Source organism: Oikopleura dioica, chromosome 1 (assembly GCF_907165135.1).
Source record: "Oikopleura dioica chromosome 1, OKI2018_I68_1.0, whole genome shotgun sequence".
NCBI lineage: Eukaryota > Metazoa > Chordata > Appendicularia > Copelata > Oikopleuridae > Oikopleura > Oikopleura dioica.
This window is the reverse complement of record NC_137291.1, coordinates 9,914,574-9,940,115: the sequence shown is the minus strand read 5'-3', so window position 1 is coordinate 9,940,115 and position 25,542 is coordinate 9,914,574. Positions and strand designations below refer to the sequence as shown.

Here is a 25,542-nt window from a genome sequence, read left to right as displayed (position 1 = left end):
TCCAAAATGTTGATTTTTTCTTTCAAATTTTTGATCTCGGTCAAAGTTTCTTTGCTCTCAAGCTTGACAGTTGGGCCTTTTGGAATCTCGTCCGAATGAACAGCTGCTGGAATTTGTTTGATTCGCTGGGAAAGAGCCTCAATTAGTTCGTCGTCATGTTTTGTCTTTTCTTCTAGTGCTTTTTCAGGTTAAAATTGTCCAAGTGAAATCTTTTTGAGACTTTTTCGAACCTTCCCTAAAGAGTGTTCTTTCAAAACTCGCTGGTGATTCGTAAGAGTTTGGCATCGAACTTTTACTTGTTGAACTTTTTGCGTCAGATCTTTGATTTGGTCATCTTTACTGCTTATTTCAGCCTTGTGCTTTTCCACTGTTTCTTTGTGCAGTTTCGTCAATTCCTAATTCAAACGTAAGGAAACTTGCAAACGATTTGGATTACCTTCAGCTGCCCCGGAACTGCGCTTTGTTGACTTTTTGATCTTTCAAGTTCTGACCAGCTGGTTCAATTTTGTAACAGAGAACAGATTTTCTGTTGCGATATTAACTGATGAAAAGAGAAGTTTCATCTGTCATTGATGGACGCTCGCATAAATAGGCAATCGACGACCCACCAGCATCACCATTTTAAAATGAAACGTTTTAGAAAAGGTCTTTTATCAAAATGATTTTATAAATATTTTTGATGAATGCATTTTTCTACACTGAATGAAGAAAATCAGAAGAAGACATTCGACATAGACACATGCTGAATTATTATGACTTTCATACTCCGCGAAGGCTTAACCCGGACAAAGATTATTTTTCAAGCCCGAGGCAGCACCATGCGGTACTCATAATCCTCTTCTCTGCTTCAAAACATTCTTCTTATAAAATAAAATGGAAATCTATATTTCAACACCGAGAAAAACGAGTACGCTTACAATTATAATTTTTACTCTTTTGGGATTTTTCTTGAGCTCTGCAATTTATTCAAAGGTGGACGTGTGTGAAAAAAGAAAATCAAGAGAACGTTTTCCATTTTAGTATCAGAGATTTTGATTTTCAAAAAAGTACTCAAGAGATCTTTACAAAACAGTCTGTAACTCTCAGGAAAGCCTTTTAATCTCAGAAACATGGCTGTTGATTTTGAGTCCTTTGGTTTTACCCGGCATTTTTTTCCGGGCAACCCGCAGATTTTTCTACGGGTTACTCGGGCGGAGACCCGCGCGAGTAAATCGAGTAAATGGGTAAAGGATAATCGCGAGTTACTCGCGTAAATTTTGAGTAGAAAGAAAAAAATTAGCTCGTCTGATTGGCTAGAGAAAAAGGGTTGCGGGTAATCGCGAGCTACTCGGCGGAAAGGATAAGTCAAGTAGCGCGGGTAGCCCGTGAAAAGACTCTCCGTGCGAGTAACCCGCTAAAAAATCTGCGGGTTGCCCGAAAAAAATTGCCGGGTAAAACCAAAGGACTCAAAATCAACAGCCATGCTCAGAAATATAAAACGAAAGAACTTATAAATAAAGGCTTATTAAAGTGGTCAAAATTGGAAAACGCCTTAAGTAGCAAAAAATTCGCCTATCCTTCAAGTCTTTTGGCGCTAGAAACAGACGATGAATCCTCCGGTGATTCAAATTATGAGCCGTATGAGAATCTAGACTGGGAAAGCGAGTACGAAGCTAGAAAGATACGATTACGCGAGTTGTGCCAAACGGAAGAGTTCAAACCCGAATTTTCTGTCCAAGGAATGTGTTTTAAAAAGGATTTTTTTCTTGTAGACATAGATTTAATAAAACCGAAAAAGATAGTTGGAGAAATGGGTCAAGCCCTGACGTGCGCTTTGTCGTTGATGAAAACAACAAGGTACTTTACTGCGAGCTCCCGAAAGTTGGCTGCACAAATTGGAAGCGAACGATGCTTCAGCTTATCCAACCGAATACCTTCGGAAAACTAGCGTTCGATGACATAAAAGGGCCTCACGGTCACTACGGAGAAGAGGGCTACAAATACATTACAGAATGGCCGGCAGAAGAAAGGCTAAAAATGGTGGATAGCTTTTACAAATTTATTTTTGTCCGTCATCCGCTTGAACGAATCTTATCGGCTTACAGGTAATCCTTCGAGAAAACGTCCTCTTGAGTAAAAAATTCATAGAGACAAGGTTCAATACGATTTCCTAAGAAATCTGCCTTTCCAAATCCCCGGAAAAGTAAAAGATCACGACGCTGATGAGTTCATGGATCTCGACAAAGAAGGCTTTCATGCTTTTGTCAAGAAAGAGTTCAACAAAATATGAAAGAAATCTATCGAAAAAACCAAGGTGAACTCAAGAAAAGTATTTGACAAAAAGAGTAGACCTTGCTGCAGGAGGATCGCGAATCCGGCATTGGAAGAGATATGTTGATCTTTGTGGCATTTGCTCATTTGATTGGGATTTCATCGGAAAGTTAGAAACGGTCAATGAGGATTCGCAGTTTGTTCTTGAAGGTGAAACACTTCTAAATAGACGGAGGTTAAAATCTTTTAAGATATGAAAGTTAGTCATCTAGCGGAGTACCCAACGAAGAATCGGACTACAGATCACTCGATGATCATCCGATACTACAAAGGACTCGGTCGACACTGGCTCGAGAAGATTTACGAAACCTACAAGCCCGATTTTGACCTCTTCGGATACGACATCCCTCATTATCTCATCGACATTCAATAGGAAATTACCAAATAAAGTTAAAAAAATTGAACCATCCCTTTGATTCGACTTTGCAGGGCCATAATCTGATTCTGTCGACCTTTCCAGTTCCCATTCAACAGGGAAGAAGCTGAAGTAAAGTTCTCGCCAAGCTCTTGCTCAAGTATTTTCTTCTGAGACTTGATCTCCAGTTGAAGTTGTTCAATTTGAGTTTGCAGTTCCTTTTCTCTCCTTGCTTTTTCTCGCAGCTCTGCTTCATATCTTTTTGACAAGTTCTGTAGGGAAAATGCGCTCGCACTGTCTTCAAATCGGTTAAAAATTGCGCTAGAAAACAAGGAAGAAAGTACGAAGATTCAACCGTTTCCTGACACATTAGAGTCCATATTATTTTGCTTCAGTTTTGCCGCCAAAAGGTCATTTTTCGCCTTCAGCTCTCGATTCTCTTTCTCCGAGTTTCTGACCTTTGTCTTTGCGCTTTCCATTTCAGCTGTTATGTTACGGACTTTCTTGCTGAGCTCAATGATCTTTTTTGCCGATTGTCCAGCGTCGCCAGAATCGGCTGCCTTCGCTGAACTGAGGTACAGTTGCTTTTCTTCGCGGAGAGACTTGTTTTCCTCTGTAAGAAAATCGTTATAAAGAAAGTGAAGTTAGAAATGAGTACCCCTGTATTTTCTGATATCATGATCGCTCTCTTCTAGTGCTCGATACAACCGACTCAATTCCGACTGTAATTCCTGCACATTATTCAGGTCCAAGCCCCCTTCCATTCTCTTCTAAAAACTAAAGTTGAGCAAACTCGAAAATGAAAAAAGTAAGGGGACACCCGGGTTTGAACCGGGGACCTCTCGATCTGCAGTCGAATGCTCTACCACTGAGCTATATCCCCACTGAGGAAGCCACTCCAATTCGGATATTTGATTTGATTGCCCGGCAAAACCGGATCTGTTGCCACAATAAACCGGCTCAAGCGGTGAAATTTAATTCAAATAACCAAAACTCCCTGGCATCACCAGTGGGGATATAGCTCAGTGGTAGAGCATTCGACTGCAGATCGAGAGGTCCCCGGTTCAAACCCGGGTGTCCCCTTACTTTTTCAAAATTTTCATAAAAGAGGATGATTTTTTAATTTCAACTTGGATTTTTTTATTTTGTTGCTGAATTGAGTTTATTGGACCTTGGCAAGGTTCAAGTTTTAAAGTCTAATATAGCAGAAATAGAAGTTTTATCAGTCTAATTAATTTGATAAGAGCATGCGTAAATTCTAGAGCTCGTCTCTCTTCTCAGGCGGATCAGAAGACTCATTAGCCCCGTCATTTTCAAGCTTTGCTTCGGTTTCCTCGATCTTTGATTGTGATTCTTCGAGTTTAGCCTCGGTTTCCTTGAGCTTTTCTTCAGAGTCTTCGAGCTCTTTTTTCAGCCGCTCAACTTCTTTTTTATTCTCTTCGACCATTTTGGTTGCAGCTTCGTTTAGCTTTTCAAAGCGTTTTGCTGCTCTCATGACATCATTTTCTTTTTGCGCCTTCATCACAGCCGGTTTAATTACTAAAAAATCATATTTTGTCGATTTGGCAGAACTTACTTTCAAGTCTTTTCCAGAGCTTGTTTCTGATGGGCCCCATTGTCGTCTGATCCATGTGTTCGTTTGGATCTCGACCGGGAAGGGATTCGCGGAATTGCTCGTTTACCCAGAATAAGAAGCCAGTGACGTCGTTAAATTTCGAAGAACTACCGAATTTTTGCTTGGACATTCGCACCACCGAAAATGTCAGCTCAAAGTCCTCCTGAAAAATGATCAATCAACCATCAGAATTAACAGTTATCCTACCTCTTCAGCATCATCAGCTGGTTCTTTCCCCAAAGGAACGAGAATATCCGGAAATTCATCGATCATCTCAGTTGGGTAATACTCTGGAAAGACTTTTCGCAAGTCTACGAGTTGCTCAAACTTTATGAATGCGAATTTGAACGAGTCGCTGAAGTAATGGGAAATTGATCGCGCAATGGCTGGAATTCCTTCGACTTCTTTGTCGTAAAGCAAGAAGATCACAGGGAATCGGGGCTTCTTTTCTTCCCCGTAGAGGGAGTTTGTTAGAAAAGCGTCAATATTAGAAGGGTCTTCCTTAGAGAAACAGTAAAAGTAAGGAAAGAAAGGAAGGAGCTTACAATGGTTGTATCGAAGGTCAGTCGTTGAAGATTCTTGACGGGGAGGCTTTCAACCGCTTTTTCGATCGCAACAGAAAAGTCGTCAGTAATCACGGGTCCTTTCTTTTTTGCCTCTCTTGTCCAAGGATACACCAAGGCCTGAAAATTGAATATTTATCTCAAAACTCAGAAGAAAACTTACTTTAGGTTTGCCCTCGTAGCCGAATCTTTCTTCCAAATTCTCGCCCCATTTGTCAAAAAACTTTCCGAAGAAGACTAGTCCTCTGTATTTCATCGCGTATTCTTTCCAAGCGACGGGGATCTGATGCTCCGGCGCAATGACGACGATCCATGGATCCACTGATTCGAGTATTCTTTGGTCGAAATTTTGGTCAGTGATTTTCCACCAGTCAATGTATTGGTCTACTTCAGGCAGGAAATATGATTTTAACCGGGGCTTATCCAGAGTCTGAAATAAAGAAGGTAATTATTTACTGCAACAATCACTGTAAATAAATACAATCTAATAATAAAGACTAGAAAACCTACCTTATCTTTGACCGCTGAAACCACGATATTAAAGACTAATAAAGAAAATATCCCCATTTTTCAAAATCACTTCGGGCTTCTCTCTACAATTACTCAAAGTAGCACCACCACCGATTACCCGTGCCCGTCCAAATATCTCAGCGCCACCATTGGGCGCGGTAGAAAGCCCGCCAACCAGAACCTCTGGTCAACGCGCTCCCTATTTTTAACACGCTTGAATGAACAAAAGAGAGAACAGCAACTTGCCATTTATTAAATATTTAATTCTAGAGCTCTGAATGAGAGACAAATGGTTCCAGCTTGTTATCTTCGTAGTAAGTGAGAAAGCGGCGGATGTTAAAGTTGTCGTACTCTTCGCGCATCGGGTAGACTCGTTCGTGTTCGTCCATGATCACCAAATGGGGCTAGAATTTTTCAAGAAATGGAAGAGTTCAAAACAAAGCTTACCTTTGACGTATCCCAACTTGCTCCACCAATCTCCCCGTTGCGCATTCCTGGTTTCCCTGCAAAGTCCATTACATCAGCGATCGCGAATTTGAAAGTCGGGAAGTTTCCAGTGACAGACTGAATTCTATTGCACCAGTACTTCTTTTCCACCTTGAATCGTTCCTGACTAATCAAAGCGATAATCAGTGGCTTTTTATACGCTAAAAATATAAGACAATAGAGAAATGAAAATTCTTACAGTGAAGAGTGTTAGGAGAGATAGTAGGGCAGCCGGAATTCACCGAAATGTCCTGGAACCATCTGTTCATCTGCTTTTGATCGAAGCTGTCTTCATCGTACACGATCTTTTCCTCTCCCTTGATCACCAAAATCTTTCCGTAGTAACCCAAATATTCTTCTGAAACAAAGTCCGCCTTGACGAATTCAAATGTGTTTGTAAAACGATTTCCAACTCGCGTAAACGCTGTCATTTCTTCTTTTTGCGTTTCGTCGAAGAAAGCGATTGCCAGAGGAAGCTTGGAGATTTCTTTGAGATCGTTGAGATCTCGCTCGGATCTGATGGGGAGCGGGATGTAATCGACGATTTTGACTAGCCAGTTCGCCAGGGTATTTTCAAGGATGGGCTGAGAGTAGTCTCGAAGATGTTCTCCGTCCTCGTAGTAGCGGACTTATTAGAGATCGAAATATCCTTTCTAATTTTCTAACGGGGCTTTATTTAATTAATCCTTTCCTGTTGGAAATCTACGAATAGCCTCTGCCTCGCAAATGCCCGGCTGATCATCGCAATTGATTCGATGAAAGGCAACCTTTTCAAAGTCCACCTTTTCTGCCACTTTTTTAATTTCCTTCAACGCGCTCTCGCAATGATAGCAATCTTTGTCTCTCTCGAAGAAAATCAGTGTCTTGATTTCATTCTCCTGCACCCACTTGTAAGCGACTTCGTTCAAGAGCGAAAGTTTCTGTGCAAATGAAAATGGAAGAAGGGATAAAAGTCTCATTTCGAACCTGCGAAAATTGAGAAAAATCGCCGGCAATTATTTGATTTTGATAAAAAGATCCGATATATTTTGGCACTCCAGGCAAGATTCCTGCTATCAATGATACAAGGTTGGCTGATGAGATAACTTTGATTCTAATTTTTATTAAATGAAGGAACATAAATAAAGTGAGCACTATGGCAGTAAAAGTGCAAAGAAAAATAATTAAATAATTTTAAGGCAGTTCCATTGTTTTTTCGCAGCTGGTCTTACTGGCAGTCCTCAGTGACTTCAATTTTAACAGTCAGTATTTCCCCCGATTTCTTGATTTCTTGCCCACCTGGATGCGGATGTTCGTCGAATGGAATAACAGGGAGGTTCGATGGACGGCAGCGATTGTCGACGGGTGGCCTCGTTACTGGAGGAGGAAGAGGGTACGACGAATCGATGATTTCAGTCTTGCATGGGCTAGAGGATAATTTGAATAAGTTCATTCAAGAACAGAAACTTACAACATCATCTCTTTTTCTATGTGCTTGCGGCTTGTTGGAAGCAGCTCTTTAATCGTAATTTGTCCATCCTTCACAGCTTTGATGCTCTGAAAACTTTAAAAAGTGAAAACAATGAATAGTTACCTTGAAAGAGATCGGATGCTCGCATGTATGTTGGGATGAAAAGTAAGGAACGACCTAAAGTAAGAGTAAGGAGTGAGGATAATACGTATGAAACAACCTCGTAGTTCTTCGTATCATAGATGAGATCCGGCCTTTCAATGTTCAAGCGGAGTTTGTTTCGAGGATATCGTTTTGAAAAATCCTTCTCTTTGAGCACCATTTCTTTGTGTTTGACTCTCAACTTGTGTTTTCCCCGGCACTGCACTCCTTCGCGACCGCGAGTGCAGAAGATAAGAAGTTCCATCTTTGACATGTTGATATGACACGGTCGGCAGCTTCGCAAGTAGCCGTCGACATTTACGCAGAATCTAGGGTTGTTGCCGTTGAGAAGAATAGCCACCAGGAAAGGAAATTGATCTGTTCCGCGCTTGTTGACGAATTCGGAAACGACTTGAATGTCTTCGTCGACTTCCTCCAAAATTGTCGGCTCTACTGGGGCAGGAGCTAAGTTTTCTGCAGCGGAACCAGGACCAAGGAGGTTCCTCGTAAAGCTTTTGTCTGCCTCAGTCATCAATATTTCATGAGTAAAAGGAGTTATTCCAGTGTGCTGCGTATTCTCTTGCAGATTCTGTCGGGTAACTCGTTTATTCGGTGAATTTCGAGTCACTTCAATGAAACGTTTCTTCGGCGGTACGTAAAATGATGGTGGCGACAATTGTTCAGAAGAGGACAATGCAGTACTTGATCGTTTCTTCGCGCTTTGAGCGTAGAGCGCACGCAAGGCCGCTGTCTGAGCAAGTGCTTCAGGAGAAAGAGCATCGGACAAGTCTGACATTTCTTGAATCGAAACGGTCGCGTTCTCCTCCTGCTCTTCTTCTCCGGTTTGAATTACTTCTATATCACTTTCCGCTGCGGTCGTTTCTGTGATCGTCTCATCAGGGCCTTCGATGGCAGGAAGAGATTTCTGAATACTCTTCGTTTTGATGATGTTCCAATAGGTGAGGTAGGTGTCACAATTTTGAACTTTAGGTAACATAGTCTTCAAGCGCATTAAGCCCGGATCGTTCGTGGCGAGCTTGGTCACTAAGTCCAGGATCTTGATCCATACTTTTTTGTCGTTAGCTATCAACAGCCGAAACTCCTCATCAAGATCGTCGAGATCATAGTCATTTTTGCTGAAATAAATAGAAATTTAGGCGTTGATTTGTTTTGAAGAAAATCGATTCGACGAGTGTTTTTTGGCGAGTTACAGTACCTTCGATTTTCCATGGTTAAACACACTTTAGTACCGGCTTTTTCTCTCGAGAATTCAGTAACTCTGGGAAGGACTACTAAAAGAAGAGTTCGAAAAAAGGAAGCTCTAGAGAAAATATGAGCTTTTCACTACTTGTTCTCGAGACAAAAAAGCAGGTACTAGAGTCTGCCAGACGTATCGAGGTGTTTAGATTCAAAAAATGTGATTACAGAGACGAATTGTCAGGATTGTTGGTTTCTGAGGAGGTATCAAGATGAAATGAGATCTCTTTTTCGGATTTATCTTGAGTATTTACAGTTTTCTGTGGTTCATTGCCTTCGGTACTAGTGACTGGTTCATCCTCCGCTTCATCGGACATATTTTCGTCTACATCAATTCTGGAAGATTCAGCTAAAATCAAGGGTAAGATAAAGTCATTGATTACTTCTTACCAGACTTTATCGGAGATTCCGTCGCTGAGTATTCAGTACTGTCCATGAGTTCATCAGAGTCCGGCTCACTCTCTTCGTCTAAGCCGTCCGATTCTTCGTCGCTGATAGTTGTTTCTTCTTGCGAATCCTCGCCATCATCGATCTCCATTTCGTCGGAGTCACCGGACTCATGATGTGACTGTTTTGTAGAGGCTCTTTTAGGAGTAGTCCTAAGATTTAAACTTTAAAAAGGGATCTCAGAAATGATCATCGAACCGTTTTTCAACTGGAGCAGCAGGTATATCTCTCGTGTCGACATCTCTGGTGGCGTGAAGGTTACTTGGTTCTATCTCCCCGCGCTGGATTCCTCGAATCATCTACGAATAAAAAATTATCGAGATTCAACTACCGCATGATAATTACCGCTTTTGTGATGGAAACCGAGCATCCATGTTCATTTGTTTCAGATGGAAGCATCGCATATGAGTTGACATCGAATATTTTCGGATTGCTCATATCAATCGTCGCATTTTTCGTCCCTTGATGAAGAATAAGTGACTTGTCGATGACTTCCATGCTGTGGTAAACGGAACTGCAGCCGACACATTGCATTCGGAAGGTTTCTTTTTGATGAGAAAATGATCTGCACCGAAGAACTCGAAGTTTCCCAGATATAGTCACATAATATCTTGGAGAGCGCTTCATACCGATGGTGATGGCAGTTAGATGCGGAACCATTGAAGTACCATCTCCTATATTAAACTTTGTATAGAAAATAAAAAAAAGACGGAGTACCTTCGATAACTTGCTCAATCATATCTTTCGGGTTATAATTCCCAAGAAGTTTCCTCGTCTTTTTCTGTCTTCTGTTTCGTATCTTTCCGGTTTTGAAAGACTCGTCTTCATCTGAAGAGTTTTCAGGATCAGCTTTACGAGGTTTAGTTCGTCTCTCTTGTTTCTTTGACTTTGGGAATGGCTTTGGATTAGGAATATAAATCGGTTTTATCAGCTCGTGCATTTTCCTTTCGTCAGGAGATGTCATAACTTTTCCACTCAAGCAGTCATTGATATGACTTTTTATCTGCTTGAAAGGTCGCGCACAAATAAAGCAGAATGTGATATATTTGCGAACATGGTAATCCTTGCAATCCTGCTTTCCTCTTATATGAGCAATCAGATTTTTCCAGTTTTCAAATTGAACGTTGCAGTTGGAGCATTTGCCAGAAACAATAGGATGGTATTCGCTTGGAATCACGATTTCATGGCCTCTGGAGACTTTTACTACACTAGAATCCTGGTCTGCTATCGATGAATTTGCGGCAAAGAGATTTTTAGGGATTCTTGATTTTGTTTTCTAAAAATAAGTTAGTCTCAATAACAAAGAGTAGGTTTATACCCAAGGGATAATAAATCGCTCCAGAAAAGCATTGTGAATGTCGAGAGTTTGCTTCCCAGCGAAATTCCCTCCCTTTCCGCGCTTTACATCATTGAAATGCTGGCTAACTTTGGAGTAGAATTTGCTACAGATGAAGCAATATTCTTTGGTGAGGTAGTATTCCCGGCATAAGTAATATCGCTGGTCCTCCAAATGAGCAAGAAGTCCTTCCCAAGAATCGCAATTATCGTGACAGGAGCTACATTGCCCTGATTCGATCGTGTAGCAGGTAAATCCCTTCGTGCTTTGCTCAAAAATCTTGTCTTCATTCAAAGAATTTCCAAGAACTGATCGTCGTAGCTTACTCGGAAGAATTTCTACTCGGTTGACGAGTTTACTTTGCCAAGGTTCGCCAGAGTAGACTTCGTACATGTCGATATGCAAGTTTTTCATGGCAGTAGAAATCTCAGAACCGCCATTGATAGTATCTCGAAAATGCGTCCGTAATGCTTTGTGTTCTTTCAAGCAAATGAAACAGTGAGTCGCGTATGTAAGGACATACGTATCTGAGCATCGATGAGACTTGAGAATATGCTCGATGAGAAGGTCGGAAGAAGAGAATGTTCTACAGCAACCCATGCACTTTCCTGACTCGATTGATAGGATTTCTGTCGATGGTTTTGCGTTTGGATCTCCATTTTCAATCATAAGTCGCTTCGGAGGAGTGATAACACGCACGTTACTCAGCTTGAAACGAATCTCTTCGTAACTCAAATCTTCGCCAACACATGTGTGAGCTTGGGTTTTATCGAATCTTTCGAATTCGTAAAAATTTCTATTGAAAACATTCGGGCAGCCCTCGACAAATGTTGGTGCTCGTTTGCCAGGTTCCTTGGCAATCATAGTCTCATCAAGAATCCGAAGTTTAGATTTGGCACTACAGTCCCTTTTCTTACAGACAAGCGTTACACCACCATCCAAATTAAGCGTTTCCTGGTGCATTTCGTAAAAGGTATTACAAATGTTGACGTAAAATTTCGGCCGCGTTTGAACGATTTTACCAGGGGCAACAGCAATCAAATGAGGGAGGCTTACTTGACCGACACCTTCCACAACAAGATCATCTTCTTTTGACTGATTCCTTTGTCGTTCAACCGGCATATTTTCCTCGTGATCCATCGGCTCTGGATCAGTAGAGATTTCTGAAGCCGAGTAATTGCGTTCCTTTAGACAATTGGGATTTTCGTTTTTCGTCAATGACTCAAGTTTTTGATTTTCGTCCCGATTAACCATCTTTAGAGCTGCAATGATTTCCTCAACAGAACTTGTCTCACATGTATGTTCGTGACCCGAATCGTGGTAAATGACTTCATATGAAGAGCGGTCAAAACGATTTTGCGCATCTTCATTAAAAACATAACGGTCCCTACAGCCTTTACGCTTTGCAGGTCGGATAGTAGACTTGTCGACGACTTGAAATCTATGCCGGCCTTTGCATTTGTGGCCACTGCATTTTATTATCATCATTCCACTTGAATTAATTTCTTGTGGGCGCACTGCTCGAATTTTTCCATCGATGTTCACATAGAATTTCGGCAATTGTTTACCTTTAACAACAGCGACTAAATGCGGAAGACTCGACGATCCTCGCTCGTTGGAGATTTTATTGGTGAGAGCAGAGTTAGAAAGGGAATTTCGATCGTCTTCTTCGCTCTTATCCAGTTGACCATTTCTCCTCAGTAATGCAATAACCTCTTCTAGGTGAATCTTCTCACACGTGTGTTCACAAAGGGTGGCTATATTAGGAACACCTCCTAAAGAATCGTACGGAATAATTTCATATGAAGAACGATCGTATAGGCTTGGTGCATCCTCTTTTATGGCAGTTCTTTCTCGATCAGAACCTTCGCATTTGACGATGTCGAAAAGACTTTTATCCTTGATTTGAATTTTATGACGAGTTCTACATTTGATGGGACCACTTGCTCCAGAGCAGATTGTCATAAATCCTCCAGTAGAGTTCATCTTATCAGGTCGCACAGAGCGAATATCTCCATCAATGTTCAGAAAGAATTTCGGTAGTCTACCTTTCTTCCCTTTTGAAACAGCAACCAAGTGTGGTAGATTCAAAGTCCCTCGCTCGTTTGATAAAACACCTTCCACAACAATATTGTCCTCGTTTGAACTATCTCGTCTTGGTTCATCGCAGAAATCATCGATTTCCATCACAGAATCAGTATCTGAAGAATCGCCCAGTGCCGCTATCGAAGAATTGTCATTTTTTGTCAATGACTCGAGTGTTTCACTCTCATCGATATGGCCCTTTTTCTTCAGCTTTGCTATAACTTCTTCGATACTAACTTCGTCACATGTGTGTTCACAGAGAGGACTTAGATTAGAAACACCGGTAATAGAATCGTGGGGAACCATCTCATATGACGAGCGGTCGAACAGCTGGGGTGCATTTTCTTTCAGGGCAAAGCGTTCTCGACCAGCATCTCCAGCTTCAATCATGTGATAAAGATTTTTGTTAGTTATTTGAATTTTGTGTCGGGCTTTGCATTTGCTTGGACCCATGAATCCACAACATTTCGCCATAAAAGCTCCACTTAGATTAATATGGTCAACTCGTATGGCGCGAATAAGTCCATCGATATTCACATAGAACTGCGGTAGGCGGTCTCTTTTTCCCCTCGTAACTGCCATTAAATATGGTTTATTAAGTGTGCCTCGTTCATTTGAGAAAACAGCTTCTTTTTGTCGCTCGTTCTTGAGGAGTTCGTTGGCGAATTCTAGCGCATGGTCAGTTTTTGTATCTTGTCCACTTTTGAATCTTGCCGGGCGACCTCTCTGCTTCTTCCTCGGAGGTTCAATGACAACTTCTTTAAAATCATCGAAATAGTCCGGATTCTTTTCAATAAAATCAACAACGGCTTGGTCTCCGATAACTTGGAACTTCTGCACTGCTGGCTTTTCTACCGTATTCTTCAGCTCACTCCAGTGGTATTCAAAGTCGGACGTATCCTTGCATTTGTCGAGATAATATGTCAACCGCTTGAAATGTGGTTCTGCATCTCCGAAACCCGCCTCTTTGAAAGCATCTTCGAGATCTTTCAACCCTTTTTCAATAGGTTCCCTTTTCGAGGATTCAGAGCTGCAATTAAACTACCAATAAAAACATCTCAAGTTGAGATTCTAAACTCAGCCTGCTATAAATTAATCTCTATCCCTGCCAATACTCCTTCCGCTCTTTCATCGTCCGTTTGAAGTCCTCATCGATGACCGAGGCAGCCATTTTGGCTGAACAAAATAAATTCAGTTTCAATCAGCCACTTTTCGTTTTTATCTAGCCCTGAGCTAGTGATTTTATTTACAGTTTTTATTTTCCTAATTTCGATTTGACAGTTGCTTTTGGTACATGTAGCAAGTCCTTAATAATTATCGCAGTGCTTGGTTGCTTTTTGGGAGAATAAGTTGAACGCATGAATGAACGATGATGAAAAAACAAAGAAGGGGGAAATTCTACTAGACGGGGGAAGTTGTGCGTTTCGGGGATGATAGGAGAGAGTTTTTGGCAGCTTTGTGAATTAATGAGAACTTTTAGGTTCATATTAGATATTGTGTTATTCGGCGTCGATTTCACGCGTCGGAGAATCGGACAAGGTAGCGGACGGCAACCTGAAAAATGTTTATTCTCGAATAAATTAAATGGTGGTTTACCTGTTGCGGCTCGGATTCATAAATAACAACCCTGTTGCTTGGGTATTTTGATGGATCCTGGTCGACTTGAACTCGTTGTCCGAGGGATAGCTTTGCGCCTTGTGGAGTAACAAGCTATAAACGAATTTAGTAAACAAGATCTTGACCCTGGAAATTTACCTCTTTGCCGTCAGCGGCAAAGCAATCACGACCTTCGACGGTAAATGAATCGTGATCCATTGAAGGACGAGATTTTGGAATGGAACCACCGACCTTTTGGTTCTTTCCCATTGCAACCTGGCAAAATTTGTTAACACGGGATATTCATCTCTTCGTTACCTGGCAAAGGAATGCATATTTGCATTCATTTGAGAACTGGGCCGCGTTGATATCGTTGAACATTTCGTAAAAGACATGGCAAGGCTCGTCTTCCGGAAGATCCTTGTCTCTTCGATAGCGAGTTGGTGGTTTTGCGGGGGTCTGAAGACGAAACTAAGAAACACGGGGAGGTAACTGGCTTACTTTTCGCTGAGGAGAGACAACTCCTTTTCCAAGAGTATGGAAAATATCGGACAAGGATGCAGGGAGCCAAAGAAGTCTGTGGCTGTCAATATTGCTAGAAGCAATAGATTCGACATCCTCGCCGCGTTCACACTGATAGAGTTTAAATAGAAAGTGCTACGAGTTCGTTGATTTTACCTTGAAAATGTGATGAATTCTTGAGTTCGAACCAGAGTTTTCGATCAAGCTCAAAATTGCACGAGTTTCGGCAGATTTACGCTCAAGCGGGACGATCACACAGTCCAGCGCCTAAAGATTCAATAAATCTTCAGTAAATCGAAAACAATTAATCACCTCATAAATATAATCAATTGGATTTCCGTCGTTTATTCTGTACTGAGCTCCCAGAAGCAACTGGTTGGCGAATTCCAGCTTCAGAAGTCCTCGTGTGAGCTGAATGAGCTCCTCGATCTTGTTAAGATCTGATATGATCCTGATTCTGTCGAGAAGAGCGCCAGGCTGAGGGATAAGCTTTTGGAACTCGAAAGTGACGTTCATGGACTGCTCAAGGAACCACTGGAGTCTGTTTGTATCTAATACTTGCTTTAGAGACCAAAAGGACATCAAAATTTGTCTTACCAATTTGATTATGGCCAACAGGGTGGAGAGTTTCCTGCATTGCCAGAGCAATATCTTTCGCATCAAAGAGTTTTTCGAGTGCTCCCAAGAGATTTTCCTTGTTTAATCGGCCAAAAGGCATGATAGTCGAGTCCAAGAGTGTTGATTTCTGCGCGACGGCTTTCAAGAATTGGATATTTGTCAATTCAAGGAACATTTCTTGCACAGGCTCAGCGAGATTGGACACTGCGTCAGTTGCAAGGTCGAATTCGAGATCAGTAGCTGGTGCGCGAGCGCAGAGTTCGAAAGGAACGAGAGCAAACTTTTGGTGCATCGTCGGAACTCTGGCAGATTGGTCCAATCGTTACCAGTTTTGATCTTGTACTGTTTCATAAACTCGCGGATGGCGTTCTCAGGGACTTGGAAAGGAGTGATCTTTCGCTCACCTTCTTCCCCAGCATCACCGGTTCGGGTGAAGAGAACCCACTGGCGACTTAATTTGTGGCCGATAATTTGCATTCTAGTGAACGACTCAACAGCAGATCCGTCAGGCTTTGCCTCGACCTTTGCCAGAAGGACATCTCCATGAAGACCTGTGGTCAGATCTTCAATGATCTGTCCCCAATCGGCCATTTCCGAAAGTCCGTCGACTTCCGGATGAGCTTTCTTCGTTTCTGATTCGTCAATCATTATCTTGTCGACGATCGAAGCAGAATCTGTCTTATAGTCAACGTTTTTGAATGAAGACTTTGTAGTTTTGTCGAGCTTTACACCAATTGCCTTTGGTTTCTTTCGAGAGCCTTCAGGTACATTTAGAACGTCTTGTATGACTTCAGCAAGTTTTCCACTTCCACCCTCGAGTGCGTAGTCGAGCGCCGTCTTTCCATCGACGTCCTGGTCAGATGGTGAGTTATTTCGCTCAAGAAGAAGTTTGAGGATGTCTGTGTTCTCCCAATAGCCCCATCCAGAACCGCTTTGTCGACAGAGATGATGGAGAACTGTTCTGCAGTTGTCATCAGTGCATGAGAATAAAAGCGGATGCTTGGTGCATTCCAAAAGTCTTCTGACAGCCGAGATGTTGTTTCGCTCCACGGCAATCATGACTGGTGTCTTTGATTGACAGTCTAACGACTGCAAGTTGATATCAACTTCGATTGAGAGAAGTTTATCGATGATCAATGAAGCATCAGCAAACATTGCTCTGTGGAGTGGTGTCATTTGAAGATAGGAGTCCTTTGGCGGGTTCTGGTAGAATTCGATTCGTCCATTAGCATCAACCTTTTCATATGCTTCATTAGTCGGCATTGACGTGAGAGGCGTCAAAATGTCACCAGACATATCACCCATCGATCCGATGAATTCGTTGAGAATACGAACTGATTCAGAATCGTTCAAGTTCTCGTTCCAGAAAAGTGCGAGAGTTGGCGTTCTGCAGCCGTCGTCGAATGCTTCAAGGAGCGCGGAACTGTTTGGAGTTCTCATGATAGTCTCGACAAGAGAGGCAGATTTGTTGTAAGCTGCGTAGTGGAGAGGGGTGATACCGAACTTATCCGCATCATCAACACTGACGCCTTTCTCGATCAACAGATCGGCGATGGCTTTGATTTGGGCTGGGCATTGACCGAACGAATAGATGGCCAAAATGTGCAGGAGGTTTTGACTGGACTTGTTGGCTTTCTTGAAGTCTCCGTTGTTCTTCTGCTGTCTCACAAGAACTTTGAACGTTTCGAAATCACCGACAACTGCAGCGGCTTCGATAATGTTGATGAATGTGACATCTTCGGCGTTATCAGTTTCCATGGCTTCTGCTCCGCCATCAAGAATGGAAGAGAGCATCCAAGTCATGATGTTTAACCATTTGTGATCAATAACAACTTGAATTGCTGGTTTCGACTCAATTACCGCAACTGGAGCTGGCTTTCTATTGGTCCAGAATTGCGTTTCATTTTCTGTGACATCAGATTTTGGGACATAAACGATGTTGACCTTCAAGTTTGATCCGAGTTGTAAGAGCATGGCGGTGGCTGCTTCGTGCTCGTTTTTGATAGCGAGCGCAAGAGGGCTGTTTCCATCTTTGTCTCGAGCGTTAAGATTGGCATTTCGTTTGGCCAAAGTGGTGATACAGCAGATTGCCCCAGTTTCAGCGGCGAGGTGAAGGGCAGTTCGTTTGTTGTTGTCTCCACTGTCGATCTCAACGTCGTCCATCTTTTCGATTAGAAGCGTAATCATTGGCATCGGATCATGACCGGCCTGGAATGCCATATGAAGTGGAGTCTTGCCATCTTGATCTTCAGCACTTGTAGAAGCACCCGCATCGAGGAGAATTTCGATTATCTCAGACACGTGCTTGCGGATTTCGGTAGATAAGACAGCGTGATGAAGAGCCGTTCGATTTTGCTTATCTGTAGCATTTACACTTGCGTTCTTCGAGAGCAAAAGCCTTACGAGTTCAGTGTCCTGAGAATAAGTACATGCGAGCATGAGAGGAGTCAGTCCAGTTTCCGGGCAAGAAGGAACAGAGTTGACATCAGAGATTTTTTCGAACATCAGCTTGAGTGCTTGCATCAGGTTCTTCTCCGGTCCATGGATCTTGCAAGCGAAAAGAAGAGGAGCCATGTTGAAAGAAAAGTCCTTGCCAGAAGTTGGAACAAAATTGACGGACGCGCCAGCATTGAGGAGCGCAATGACATTGGCTGAATCCGAATTCCGGAGAGCATGAATCAGAGGTGTCGCTCCGGTTTTATCGGTACACTCAAGACGTGGCTTGTGCTCGAGAAGGACTCGAAGAACTTGAACGGATTTACCGGCTGCTAAATAGTGCGCTGCAGTTGTATCTTCTTCTTTGTGAGCTAGCTTCGACGACTTTGCTTTGGCGACTGTAGCAGAAGGATCAGACTTGCCAGTTGTGATGAGAGTTTCAATCAGCTCTGCTGCGTACTCGCTTACGGTCGCTTTCTTGATTTCTGGATCGGCAGAAATGAGCTTGCAAGCAAGCAGAAGAGGAGTGTATCCACTCTTAGATTTCTGATTGCAAAGCTCGCTGATTTGCTGGGGACTAGCAACAGCGAGACTTTTTATTATCTCCACAGTTTGTGGCTTGGTCCACATTCGCACCATAATGTGCATGAAGTTCTCGCCTTTCTCGTCGACAGCAGCGACATCTGGACATTTACCGGAAGAGTTCTTGATGAACATCTGCAAGAGTTCGATGTTCTGAGCTTTGGCAGCGTGGAACAAGCACGAGCGATGGTTGAAATCACGAATGTTGACATCACAGCCGTGTGAAGTGAACAGTTTCGCTGCTTCGAGAAGAGCATCAGTCTTGTCGGTTTTGATTGTTGCGAGATGGTGCAGCACAGTGTAGCCGTGTATGTCCTGATGATCCATGCTTGAAGTGAAGTGTTGCAAAATATAGTTGATTCGTTCGAGAACGCCATCGTCAGGGAGATGGCCAACGAGTCCGATGAGAAGTGTCTGTTTCTTATCATCTGTCACATTAGCATCAGCTCCCTGGTTGAACAACAACTTGGCAATATCATCTTTTCTCTTGAGAAGAGCAACAGCAAGTGGGGAAAGTCGCTCATTGTTCACGATATCGGAATTAGCTGATCCTTGGAGAAGAAGCTGTACAATGTGATACCAGCCATAAGCAGCGGCGTAATGCAAAGCTGTGTTTCCAGCGACATCGGACAAATTTGGATCAGCTCCTTTGTTGAGCAAGAGCGCGACGAGTGGGTAGTGACCATTGGCGGCAGCATGCATGAGTGCAGTTCGCTCGAGCGAGTCTCGCTTCTCAATCTTTCCGCCGTGACTAATGAGCGCCTTGACAACGTCTTGATGTCCAGCTCGAGCAGCGAGCATGAGCGGAGTCAGTCGTTGCTTTTTGATCGATAGGTGTTTGTTTGCATCGGCATTGTTTGACAAGAGCATCTCAACTTGAAGCTGATGGCCATTTTCGGCGGCGTAGTGGATAGGAGAGTAGTTGTTGTTGTCTCCACGGTTGACGAAGTTGTTGACGTTGAGCTTGAGTTTCGCAGCTTTTTCGATGATAACGCTAGAGTTGTTCAATCGGCCGAGCTTTGAAGCAAGCATCAATGGTGTAATACCGTCTTTATCGCCATCATCAATGTTGTGAAATCGACTTTTATCCTGGAAGAGTGTTTTCAGACATTCACCAGTGGTAGCTGTAGCAGCGTAGTGAATTGGTTTTCGACCTCGTTCGTCCTGATTTGAACAGGCATCTGGGACGCTTGAAAGCATTCGGCTGATGAATCCTCCGTTGGGATTAGAAGCGGCTGTGTGCATGGCCGTGATGCGCATATTCGTTGGTTCCTTCTTTCGGACCTGGGCCATATTCATATTTACGTTGAAGGCGTGGTTCTTGTCTTTCGTTTGTCGAAGCGAGCTCAACTGAAGCTCGGAGAAATTAATACCACAGCCTTTCGTAACAGAGGCGGTTTCTACGAGGAAATTCGCTGTTCCAATATGACCATTTTCAAGCGCAACGTAGACTCGCTCAAGAAGGAGTTGTTTCATACTCGTTTCTTTTATCAGAGGATAGCCTGACCAGAGAATTTCGAGGACTTCGGGGGTGCATCCAACGCTGCAGGCATAGGAAGCTATTTCAGCAGCGACTTCTTTGTCGGACCAGTCGACTCCCCAGACCATCGGTCTATTCAATCCTCTGTTGCCTTTCATTTCATCCTTTGACTTTTCGTTGTAGAACTTTTCGATCAGCTCGGATTTTATCTCAGACTTAGACGCGCTTTTTTTACGGTTGGATTTTATAACTTTTGATAGAGTTAACCAAACCTGGAGTTTTTGGGCTCAAAATGCTCCTCTCTAAAAATAAAAATTTTCCAGTGCATTAGATTTCGAAAATTAGGTACCAATTTTCCGGAAGTGATTTTAGGTACCCCTAAATGTTGTTCGATCGGGGTGAAACTAGTACCAAAAAGATCGCCAGAAAATTTCATGAAGATTGATACTATTACCAGACTATAATCTATCTTTTTGAGCATTTTATCAGTAGCTCAAGATACCCAAAAGTACTGAAATCCGATTACCGTCTATTTTGTAAGGACATGTTCGAAAAGAAGCAAGTTGGGTATCATTCTTCATGAAATTTTCTGGCGATCTTTTTGGTACTAGTTTCGTCCCGATCTTAAAATATTTTGGAGTACCTGAAATCATTTCCGGAAAATTGGTACTTAATTTTCAAAATCTAATGCATTGGAAAATTAAAGTTTTTCGAGAGAATCATTTTGATCCCAAAAACTTCAGATTTGGTTAGCTCTATCAAAAGTTATAAGAATCCAACCGTAAAAAAAGCGCGTCTTAGGCGAATTGACCAGCTGAGCAAGGAGGGGCTTGACGAATTCTTCGTCGTTGGAATCGAGGGCGAAATGAAGAACAGTTTTTTTGCAATCTGGTCCTCGGAAGCCTTGAATTTGCGCGTTTTCAAGCATTTTGTTGAACGCATCGAAGTCTCGTTGAAGCATTGGTTTGATGGCAAGAACTTCATCGGGCAAGTTGAATGGATTTCCAGACGCAGTAAATGCGGGGTCGTGTTCCAACAAGTGAATGCTTGAATTAGGCTTGAGATTCTTGTCCGGGTCCTCTGCGCTATCGAATTTGACGTAATCAGGCTCCATATCAGTCTTTGAAAAAGACCCGATCGGCGTGGGATCATTCTCTCCGAACTGAATCTCTCCTTCATCAGCATCATCTTGAGATGCGCTATTTGGGATGTACTCCGTCTCATGAATTGGTGGGCGGCCGCGACGAGTTTCCCCAGCACTGGCGTAGACTTTCTTCTGGTTTACAATTTTGCCGGTTTTGGGAGTTCGCTTCGGAGTTTCAGATTTCCTGAAATAAGCAATAAGGAAAATTCAGAAAAAGGGGTGTACTTTAATTTTGGCTTCGGAGGGGAAGTTTCCGCAGCCATTGTAAGTCCTGCTCGTGGACTGTCGCTCATGGGAATCTTCGCCAGGTATGGCTTAGGCGTTCCAAGGGGCGTTCTAGCGAAAGATCCTTTCTTCTTTTCCGTCTTTTTCGTCGACTTCTTGTTGAACTTTTTCACCGGTTTGTCTCCGGAGAGCCGCACTTCTGGCATATCTTCATCGGCCATGTCCTCGTCGGAAGAAGTAACAGGATTGCCTCCAAGGCACTTTTCTAGCTTGCGTTTTATTTCCTTCTTCATTTCGGGCTTGAGTCGCCATCTTCCACCGCTTTCTTTTTTAACTTGACCCGCTCGCAAATGATCGTCCGGTGATCGACGACGTCGTTGTAGCTTCGTTGGAACACATCTTCGTCTTCGGTTACATCAAACCATTGAACCTAAAATTGAAAAGTTAAAATAGGGGAAATAGGGAGAATTTGTACCTTGAAAGTCTCTGAGCGCTCGAGATCTTCGGCTGTGATATTTGATATGCATTCGGCGAGGTAAAAGTTGCCCTCCTCAGCTCTGACTGCGATAATTTCGCCCTTGAGATATTCACACTCGAGGACATCTAAAGTCATAAATTAGTTTCGCTTTCGAAAAAAAACTGTTGAAAATTCATCATTACTTGTTGCTCTTGTTACTCTTCGAAGACATAGTTTAAATTTTCCCGAATTATAAATTTCCCAGCGCTTAGATATAAGAATTTTCATTTATCTCTTATCTCTTTTTCTACAAAGAATGTCCCATTCTGTGAAGCAATGGATACAACCTTCGCTCTTTTCTCTCTAGAATTCATATCGGGTAAAACCACTCTTTCGAATAATCCTCGGTGAAACTTCTAGAGAGTCATATTATAAAAGAGAGAGCCTGTAGAAAATCTTATTGAAAATCATCGATAAAATTAATAAAATTTTTTTATAGAACGAACCTTCTTCCTCCTCCTCCTCTTTCTTCTTTCGACTGGGAGTCTTTGGCTTCGGCTTGTTCTTCTTCGGCGTTTCGGTCTTTTCCGCTTCTTCGTCCTTTTTCTTTGCCGGGACCGATCTTCTTGGCCGCTTGGTGGGCGGCGTGGCAGTGGCTTTCGTCCCTTCTGAAGGTCGTCGTTTCCCCTTTTCTTTCGCGCTCGGTAATTCTGGTTTTTCTAGGCTTTCTTGGCTCGCTTCTTCGTTTTCTTGAGATGCTGGTTCGGAGGCGTTTTCCTTGTCTGACACATTTTCTTTTTCTCCGTTGCTTCTCGGAGTTACTGACTCGATTGGGACCGCATCTTGTCCATTGCTTGGCTTCTCTGTCTTTACTAATTCTTCTACTTCCATGCCATTTTCCTCTAATCAAATTATTATTGAAAAATAAAAAGCAAAGAATACTTTTACCATTTTCTGTGAGTGGTGGTGGAGTAGGAGAGTCTGCTTCGAGCTCGTCTAGAACAGACGACATCTTTCGATCAAAATCCGTATCAACCCTTTTCTCAAAACTTAAAAAAATTGTTATCGTAGCAAAATATGAATTGTTTAACACTTTTTTCAATAAAAACAAAAGTCTTTAGCAAGTTGACAAAAAAATATAAAATGATCAGGTAAAAATGTCATTTCATTAATTAATATTTTTTCGATAAATATTAAATGGGAAAATAAATGAAGATTTTTTTTTAATTTTATTTCTCTCGATTCGAATCCGCAAAATTTCATGCTCATTTTAAGGAGGCTCTCGATCTGCCCCGAATCTCTTATTTTTCGTTTTCCACTTGAGCGATTTTGGGCGAAAAAGGAAAAACGAAAAATTTTCGCTTTATTTTTCAGTGTCGGGTTTCGATTTTCGCTGGCGAGCGTACGCTGGGAGGCGCTTTTTGCTCAATTCCGTTGGGACGCAAAAACGCCCGCGCTACTTCGCGCGCTCAGCCAATCAGAGTGCTCGAAACGGCCGCGGGCGGCTACGCGTTTTTGGTGAGTAATCAGACTGGTGATTTTTGAAAGTCACGTCGGAGGAGGGCGCTAATCGAAGCCGAGACTTGAACGTGAGAAATCGGCTCTTTTTTCAATATTTCTTCTTTTATTAGAAAATTGCAAGAATGAAATCGCTACTTAAACCTGATTAGAAAGAAAGATCATTAATATTCATTTATTTCTAATTGAAAGAAAATGAAATATTTTCGTTTTCTTTTTTCATTTTCAATTTATTTCTGATAATAATCAGTTGTCGTAGAGCTTGATGATCTGGCCGGCTGTAAAAGTGTTTCGGCAGATAGGGCAGTTCCTCTGAGGAAGAGCATTCAAGCATCTTTTGCAGGAGCGATGGCCACAGTGAAGAGTGCATTCCTGGCGATCGTCGAAGTTGTAGGTTTCAAGGCAGATCTTGCAGTAAGGTTGATCGCGTTCATCTGAAAAATAATGATAAGAATTAATCTCTTTTCAATTTTACCTGCAAGAGTTTACCAGTGGTCTTTTGGACATAAGAATATTCTAGCGTCAAAGTTCCTTTTCGCTGAAATTATTAAACAAGGTCCTTGCTCGCTTCTTTTTCGAACGGGGGATTTTTTATTTATGCCAGACGGTATTCTGCAAAGCACTAGGCACAAAAAGTACCTTTCTATTTTTTCAGCGAGTATCTGTTTTAATTCGTTTCGCCGCGTTTCGATTATGAAGAAATGAATAATGATCAAGAACAGAATTCTGAATCGGAAAATGAAGATAGAATCACTGTCATCGAGAATTTCGGTCATAAAACAGAAATCATAGAGGAAAAAGAGACTTCCAAAATTGAATATGAAGATTCAGAAGCGGAGAAGATCGCTGAGTGTACTGTGGAAACTCTGAGAGTACCAGTGATTTCTACCCAACCAGATCCTCGTCACTGGAAAATTACGGGTTAAATTGTTATTAGACTGACAAGAATGATTTTAGAGAGCATAAACTGTAACCCCCAAAAGACGCTAAAAGTATGATCGACGCAAAATCAGCGCTAGAAAAACGCTTCGAAGATCGCCAAAGAAGACGGCATGCAGATCGCCATAAAGCGCTAAAAAATCGAGTGGCACCATCAAAGGACCAAGTTCAAAGAAGCTTTTATTTCCGAGGAATTCATTTCAATCTCACGAATGCATTGGCGACTGCGAGAAAAGTAGAGGGAACTAGGTTGTTTGAATGCAATGATCGATGGTGCTATTGGTGTTGGCTAGGAACTGGATTTTAATTTTACAGTTAGATGCTGTATCTTGGATACAGGCGGAAACATAGATGATAACATAAGCTCATATTTGAAATTCAAAAAGACCTCTTTTGCTTTCCGATTGCAAGCTATAAACTGGGCAAATTACTGCGCTTTTCACTGCCATTCTTTCGTTTCATTTGCCTCGGCTTTGCTCTTGTCATCCTGGTCGCTCTTTGGCTCGTCTCAGAACTCTATTTTCCTTCGCCGGTGATTCGATACATGGTTTTAGCAGGACTTTGCTGTTATTTTTTGCAACGATGTCTTCTAAGGAGATCTTATAATGAACAATTAGGTTTTTAGAGGCTTTTGATTCAATTTTTGTATTTTTCAGGTCATTTTTGCTGCGAGTGGTTAGAAAAAGATCAAAATTTCAGGCAAGAAATGGACACAGGAAAGTGTTAACAAGACTCATTTCTCTTGAAAGCCACGTTCAAGATCTTGTAAACCACAATGAAAGATTGCGTTGCGGTGATTTACGATATCATTATCGCCCTGATTTGTTGGTGCGTGCCCGTCTTAGACCCCATCTGATATTATTCTAAAATAATGTTCAGCCCTTTTTGTGCAACCGCACAGGCCGCAGTACACATGGAGATGAACAGCTACTACGCATCCCCGGTCGATTCTGAAGTCGATGATCGGATGGAACTACCGATTCATGCGCTTTTGGCAATGCTTTCCCAGACATCAAAGTCTCCTTTGCCAATTGACTCAGATCCACAACACAGGTTTGATTGAAAATGTTGTACCAATCTCATTTATTAATAAGATCAAGTCCTATTCCGACAATTTCAAGAGTACTAGACGAGCTTCAAGCTAAAAGAGAAGCCGAATTCAGTAACCGACATTCCCAAGTTTAGATGAAATTGCTTGAAACTGCAAAAAAAAAAACACTCATTCAAAGAAGAAATATTTTTGATTGTTTAGTGAATTTCAGGTGGAAAGGTTGTTCGCAGACAGGAAAGCTGAAATTTGCTCGTAGCACCAGTTCTTGACGATTTCGTGTTGCTTGGAGAAGTTTTTGTTCGCGATTGTAATTTTTCTAGCAATGCTTCCTTTGGTGGTTTTCTTCGTTGTCAGAGCTTCCATCTGCGATGAGATTGAGGACTTCGTTGTTTTCTGCAGCATTTTGACGCGAATGCTCA

General features: G+C 42.2%; 9 protein-coding genes and 2 non-coding genes across 12 annotated transcripts; 3 read left to right on the top strand and 8 right to left on the bottom strand.

Annotated features, from left to right (window-relative positions):
* Positions 1-173: 173 nt before the first annotated feature.
* LOC145712052 (coiled-coil domain-containing protein 13-like) lies at positions 174-3,431 on the bottom strand. Its single transcript, XM_081789739.1, has 5 exons — positions 3,324-3,431; positions 3,021-3,278; positions 2,723-2,963; positions 437-488; positions 174-395 (listed from the first exon to the last, which is right to left on the bottom strand). Exons 1-5 carry the CDS (start codon positions 3,427-3,429, stop codon positions 189-191), a joined length of 864 nt encoding a protein of 287 aa, XP_081645865.1. The 5' UTR covers positions 3,430-3,431; the 3' UTR covers positions 174-188.
* On the top strand, positions 1,220-2,683 carry LOC145701649 (carbohydrate sulfotransferase 11-like). Its single transcript, XM_081778866.1, has 5 exons — positions 1,220-1,223; positions 1,778-2,084; positions 2,128-2,242; positions 2,310-2,460; positions 2,502-2,683. Exons 1-5 carry the CDS (start codon positions 1,220-1,222, stop codon positions 2,681-2,683), a joined length of 759 nt encoding a protein of 252 aa, XP_081634992.1.
* A 45-nt stretch (positions 3,432-3,476) lies between the features above and the next one.
* TRNAC-GCA (transfer RNA cysteine (anticodon GCA)) lies at positions 3,477-3,548 on the bottom strand. Its single transcript has one exon. It is a non-coding gene; the product is annotated as a tRNA-Cys (tRNA).
* Positions 3,549-3,676: 128 nt separating this feature from the next.
* TRNAC-GCA (transfer RNA cysteine (anticodon GCA)) lies at positions 3,677-3,748 on the top strand. The gene has a single exon. It is a non-coding gene; the product is annotated as a tRNA-Cys (tRNA).
* A 55-nt stretch (positions 3,749-3,803) lies between these two features.
* Positions 3,804-5,496, bottom strand: LOC145699528 (uncharacterized). The gene is made up of 6 exons (XM_081776802.1): positions 5,354-5,496; positions 5,007-5,273; positions 4,826-4,963; positions 4,488-4,781; positions 4,242-4,443; positions 3,804-4,204 (listed from the first exon to the last, which is right to left on the bottom strand). Exons 1-6 carry the CDS (start codon positions 5,408-5,410, stop codon positions 3,924-3,926), a joined length of 1,239 nt encoding a protein of 412 aa, XP_081632928.1. The 5' UTR covers positions 5,411-5,496; the 3' UTR covers positions 3,804-3,923.
* A 104-nt stretch (positions 5,497-5,600) lies between these two features.
* Positions 5,601-6,798, bottom strand: LOC145712050 (uncharacterized). The gene is made up of 4 exons (XM_081789738.1): positions 6,546-6,798; positions 6,039-6,467; positions 5,801-6,000; positions 5,601-5,757 (listed from the first exon to the last, which is right to left on the bottom strand). The coding sequence occupies exons 1-4, from the start codon at positions 6,796-6,798 to the stop codon at positions 5,620-5,622; spliced, it is 1,020 nt and encodes a 339-aa protein (XP_081645864.1). The 3' UTR covers positions 5,601-5,619.
* Positions 6,799-6,927: 129 nt separating this feature from the next.
* On the bottom strand, positions 6,928-8,755 carry LOC145711773 (uncharacterized). The gene is made up of 6 exons (XM_081789465.1): positions 8,647-8,755; positions 7,510-8,566; positions 7,413-7,466; positions 7,290-7,375; positions 7,118-7,245; positions 6,928-7,066 (listed from the first exon to the last, which is right to left on the bottom strand). The coding sequence occupies exons 1-6, from the start codon at positions 8,658-8,660 to the stop codon at positions 7,047-7,049; spliced, it is 1,359 nt and encodes a 452-aa protein (XP_081645591.1). The 5' UTR covers positions 8,661-8,755; the 3' UTR covers positions 6,928-7,046.
* A 96-nt stretch (positions 8,756-8,851) lies between these two features.
* LOC145711755 (uncharacterized) lies at positions 8,852-13,728 on the bottom strand. Of its 2 annotated transcripts, none has more exons than XM_081789448.1 (7): positions 13,665-13,728; positions 10,453-13,567; positions 9,852-10,410; positions 9,480-9,808; positions 9,333-9,433; positions 9,078-9,286; positions 8,852-9,036 (listed from the first exon to the last, which is right to left on the bottom strand). In XM_081789448.1, the coding sequence occupies exons 1-7, from the start codon at positions 13,724-13,726 to the stop codon at positions 8,852-8,854; spliced, it is 4,560 nt and encodes a 1,519-aa protein (XP_081645574.1). In that variant the 5' UTR covers positions 13,727-13,728. The 2 variants fall into 2 exon arrangements, with proteins under 2 accessions (XP_081645574.1, XP_081645581.1); XM_081789455.1 differs by having other exon boundaries at positions 8,894-9,036; positions 9,083-9,286.
* Positions 13,729-13,822: 94 nt separating this feature from the next.
* On the bottom strand, positions 13,823-20,030 carry LOC145712393 (uncharacterized). Its single transcript, XM_081790090.1, is given in 9 exon segments — positions 13,823-14,109; positions 14,152-14,265; positions 14,311-14,427; positions 14,470-14,610; positions 14,653-14,784; positions 14,830-14,940; positions 14,986-15,224; positions 15,271-15,576; positions 15,579-20,030. Coding segments are annotated over 9 exon segments (5,568 nt in total). The 5' UTR covers positions 19,948-20,030; the 3' UTR covers positions 13,823-14,070.
* A 1,272-nt stretch (positions 20,031-21,302) lies between these two features.
* LOC145712394 (uncharacterized) lies at positions 21,303-22,677 on the bottom strand. The gene is made up of 4 exons (XM_081790091.1): positions 22,564-22,677; positions 22,122-22,517; positions 21,634-21,761; positions 21,303-21,588 (listed from the first exon to the last, which is right to left on the bottom strand). Exons 1-4 carry the CDS (start codon positions 22,625-22,627, stop codon positions 21,448-21,450), a joined length of 729 nt encoding a protein of 242 aa, XP_081646217.1. The 5' UTR covers positions 22,628-22,677; the 3' UTR covers positions 21,303-21,447.
* Positions 22,678-24,847: 2,170 nt separating this feature from the next.
* Positions 24,848-25,294, top strand: LOC145712049 (uncharacterized). The gene is made up of 3 exons (XM_081789737.1): positions 24,848-24,900; positions 24,952-25,125; positions 25,167-25,294. Exons 1-3 carry the CDS (start codon positions 24,848-24,850, stop codon positions 25,255-25,257), a joined length of 318 nt encoding a protein of 105 aa, XP_081645863.1. The 3' UTR covers positions 25,258-25,294.
* The last annotated feature ends 248 nt before the right edge of the window (positions 25,295-25,542 follow it).